Source organism: Corvus kubaryi, unplaced genomic scaffold, assembly GCF_017639235.1.
Source record: "Corvus kubaryi isolate FWS band 111438036 unplaced genomic scaffold, C.kubaryi_AGA036_p1.0 37120, whole genome shotgun sequence".
Classification (NCBI taxonomy): domain Eukaryota; kingdom Metazoa; phylum Chordata; class Aves; order Passeriformes; family Corvidae; genus Corvus; species Corvus kubaryi.
The window spans coordinates 145,528-148,877 of NW_024581030.1; the positions used below are offsets into that span (position 1 = coordinate 145,528).

The window sequence follows — 3,350 nt, forward strand, 5'->3', positions numbered from 1 at the left end:
GCTTATTCAGACACAGAGAGGGGAGCGATGGTGAAACTTCCCCTGGGATTGCCTTAGTGGGGCTGAGGGGCCTGTGATGCTCCGGGCCTGGATGCTGTGGTGATGCTGCTGTGGGACCCAGAGCTGGGGACAGGGCAGAGATCAGGGTGCAGCACTACAGAGCTCCCCTCTGAAGTGGGGAGGGGAGGAGAGGGAGACCATGTGCCCTGAGGAAGAAGCCCCCAGCCAGAGGAACAGGATGCAGAGAGGGGCTGGATCCAGCTTTTCTCTGGAGGCACAGGACAGGCATCACCAAGCAAAGCTGGGGGGGCACTGGCTGGATTGGGCCACGCTGCTCGGAGGAGTGGGTGGCACAGAGCAGCAAGCGGAGATCGGTGACAGCAGCACTGACCTGAGGCTTACAGGAGCCTTCGGGGGAACAGGGACCTGCCAGCAGCCCAGGATGAACAGTGACCATGCAGGATGCTTTTGGGAGCAGGTGGGAGGGCTGGAGGGAGGGATGAGTTAGGTACTGCTCTGCAGGGCCTTAGGGGTCAGCCCCCACCTGGGGGTGGCACAGGGGTGGGTGCAGGAACCTGTGGCAGGGCAGAGACGGGGTGCACAGCGTGGGGAAGGGGTGGGCAGCAGAGTGAACGTGGAGGAGGAGGAAGGCGGGCCTGGGGGGAGGCTGGAAGGGGGTGGAGTTGCTGTTTTTTCTTTGAACACGGTGAAGACTTTTAGCTTGTAACTTGCATTTGTGGAGCTTCCAGCCGGCAGGCACCAGCTCTCCCTCCCACGGGAGAACTCCCGGGATCTGGCAGCACTGCTCCGCTGCTTCGGGGGCAGGCTGGGAGGGCAGGGGGCATGGGGTGATCCCCAGCTGCCGTCCTCTCTCCCAAGTCCCTCTCTCTTTTTCTCTCTCTCTCCTTTTGCTTGTTTGGGGGCTCGTGCTAACGCTCTGCCAGGAGGGATCTGGGATCCAGCCATCCCTCAGCTGCATGGACTGGCTTCCCACCTGCTTGAAGCCTTGAGGAAGTTCTCTCTCCATCTTTCCTCTTCCAGAGGAAAGGCAGGAGGTGGCTTGGAGCTGCCGAGCCCTGGCCTGTGAAGGGCGGACAGGGGGACAACAAGCTCTCCTGTTACCTTTCCTGAAGATTTGGGGTCACACATAGACCATGAATGGATCCTTTTTCAACCAGACTCTCCTGGAGCAGGGAGCTGACCCCAACAGGACCCAGGGCTTGGGGATGCTCATGGCCTGCTGCAATGGGACCAGCGCGGTGCTGGCGACTGATGGTGGCTCCTTGGTGCTGGCACCTGACGAGAGGAGCCTTTTCATCACGAGGGTGGTGCAGATTGCTGTCCTCTGTGTCCTCTCCTTGACTGTGATGTTTGGCATCTTCTTTTTGGGCTGCAACTTGCTCATCAAATCAGAGAGCATGATTAACTTTCTGGTCAAGGACCGAAGACCTTCTAAGGACGTGGGCGCTGCAATCATGGGACTTTACTGAAGCCACTGGGCTCTTGTAGGCAAGTGAACTGTCTGGACCTGGTGTTGAGATGCACATTCCCATGTGTTTGGGGCAACTGGGGGGAGTGGGAAGGGGGGGAGGGTCTTGTAGTCTGTCTGTGTCCATGGGAAAACAAACCTGTTCTTCCCAGTCAAGAAACTGTGGTGGTGAGTGGGGAAACCACCCCAGAGCTGTGTGAAGCACAATACATGACCAGCATCGTGTTGCATGCAGAAATGGCTTAAGTTTTGCATGAAACTTGCAGAAACAGTGATTATGTGGAGATCTGGATTCTTTACTGCTGTTACCTTGGATACCGCTACCTGGGATTTAGGGCTAAAAAAAAAAAAAAAAGTCATCACAAAAAGAAAACAAAAGAACAAACTAAAGAGAGAGCAAAATGCAGGGCACAGACCGCGTCTTTGAGAGGGGCAGGGGAAAGGAAGCACTGTGTGGGTCTTCATAAAACAAAGTCTGCATGCTACAAAATGTGTCAGTCTGTTGTGTTTTGGATGTCGAGCATGCATCTTCTGGTTGTTTTGTAACAGGGAAAGCATGTTCTTCCTTTTTTTCCTGATCTATCCTGTTAAATAAACTGGTACTTTCTTCTTTCACACTATGCTGGAGGAAGAAAAGGACCCAGATAAATACAAATCCCTCCCCACCCCTAAAACAAAAGCATGCTTGTTTTTGTACACGAGCCTCTTTTTTCCAAGTGCTACATTGTTACAGTCCTTGAGGTTTTGTAATTTTTGAAACCCGGTGAACATTCAGGAAAAAAAACCAACCTGTTTCAACAGAATTTTGTGTTGTCTTTATTCTTTCTGTGTGTGTGTGTAGTTCAGGAATTTCAATCCTAGTTCTAGATGTAATCATCTCACCTTGAAGTGAAGTGTAATTGGAGGTATTTCTTTAAAGCAGAAACCACCATCATTTTTCACAAGTGAGTATCACTTTCCACTAGCAAATAAATCCATCAAGAACTGTGTATTGCAGGCTTGTGTTAAATACCTGCAAAGTGCTGAAACAGAGACTCATAAAGATGCTCTGAGTGCCTCTTGCAAAGCAAGATTTCAGCCTTTGAGTTAAAACCTCCAGGTCCTCTGATCCCGATGAGCTGTCAAAACCGAATTATGTGAGAGGAGGAAGACTCCTGACCTTTGTTCTGTGATGAAATTACAGCTCTGGCTGTGGGTGTGAGGTAGAAATAATTTGTGTTTTGTTGCACCAACAATATTCCTGTGAGGTTCACTTCTGTAGTTGGAAAGTAATCCTGGATACTGGAGGAGCTGATGAACTGAGCTACTTGGATGTAAATCTAGAGGAACAGATCTTTGCCTTTCCCAGAGGGAAAAATGGGATTAGAGAATGTTTTGTAATTAATCACTATGTGCTGAGCACCTTCTCCAGGTTGCCACATGATGCAGAGCAGGACCAGTGTGGTGCTGTCTCTGGTTGCTCCCACTGACCTGTTGCCTGTGTCAGCCTTAGGAGCACACTGACAACATGGCAGCAGGGCCAGAATTTGGGGTTCAAAACTCTGAAATGCCCTGTTGGTGCCAGTGGAACTGCTGAAGAGGCAGTTTTTAGGAGCATGTGCAGGTCTGCAGACCTGAGCCACCTTCTCAGTGCAGAGGGTTTGCTGCCCTGCTGCCACATGTAAAGTGGCCTCACACAGCAGCCTGAATGGGGATTTTGGTCCCTGCTGCTGCGAGGGATGTTGTGGCCATTGATCTCCTGGAACAGATCGCTCAGAGAACTGGCACAAGGTGCCCAGAGCAGCTGTGGCTGCCCCTGGATCCCTGGCAGTGCCCAAGGCCAGTCTGGACGGGGCTGGGAGCAGCCTGGGACAGTGGAAGG

The 3,350-nt window shown here is 52.0% G+C and overlaps 1 protein-coding gene across 1 annotated transcript; it reads left to right on the top strand.

Moving 5' to 3' along the window:
- The first annotated feature begins 371 nt into the window (after positions 1–371).
- Positions 372–2,292, top strand: RPRML (reprimo like). Its single transcript, XM_042021114.1, has 2 exons — positions 372–478; positions 945–2,292. Exon 2 carries the CDS (start codon positions 1,155–1,157, stop codon positions 1,488–1,490), a length of 336 nt encoding a protein of 111 aa, XP_041877048.1. The 5' UTR covers positions 372–478; positions 945–1,154; the 3' UTR covers positions 1,491–2,292.
- The last annotated feature ends 1,058 nt before the right edge of the window (positions 2,293–3,350 follow it).

Bases quoted from the DNA above. Each gene is read 5' to 3' on its own strand.
- RPRML (XM_042021114.1), top strand. From the start codon at position 1,155: ATGAATGGATCCTTTTTCAACCAGACTCTCCTGGAGCAGGGAGCTGAC.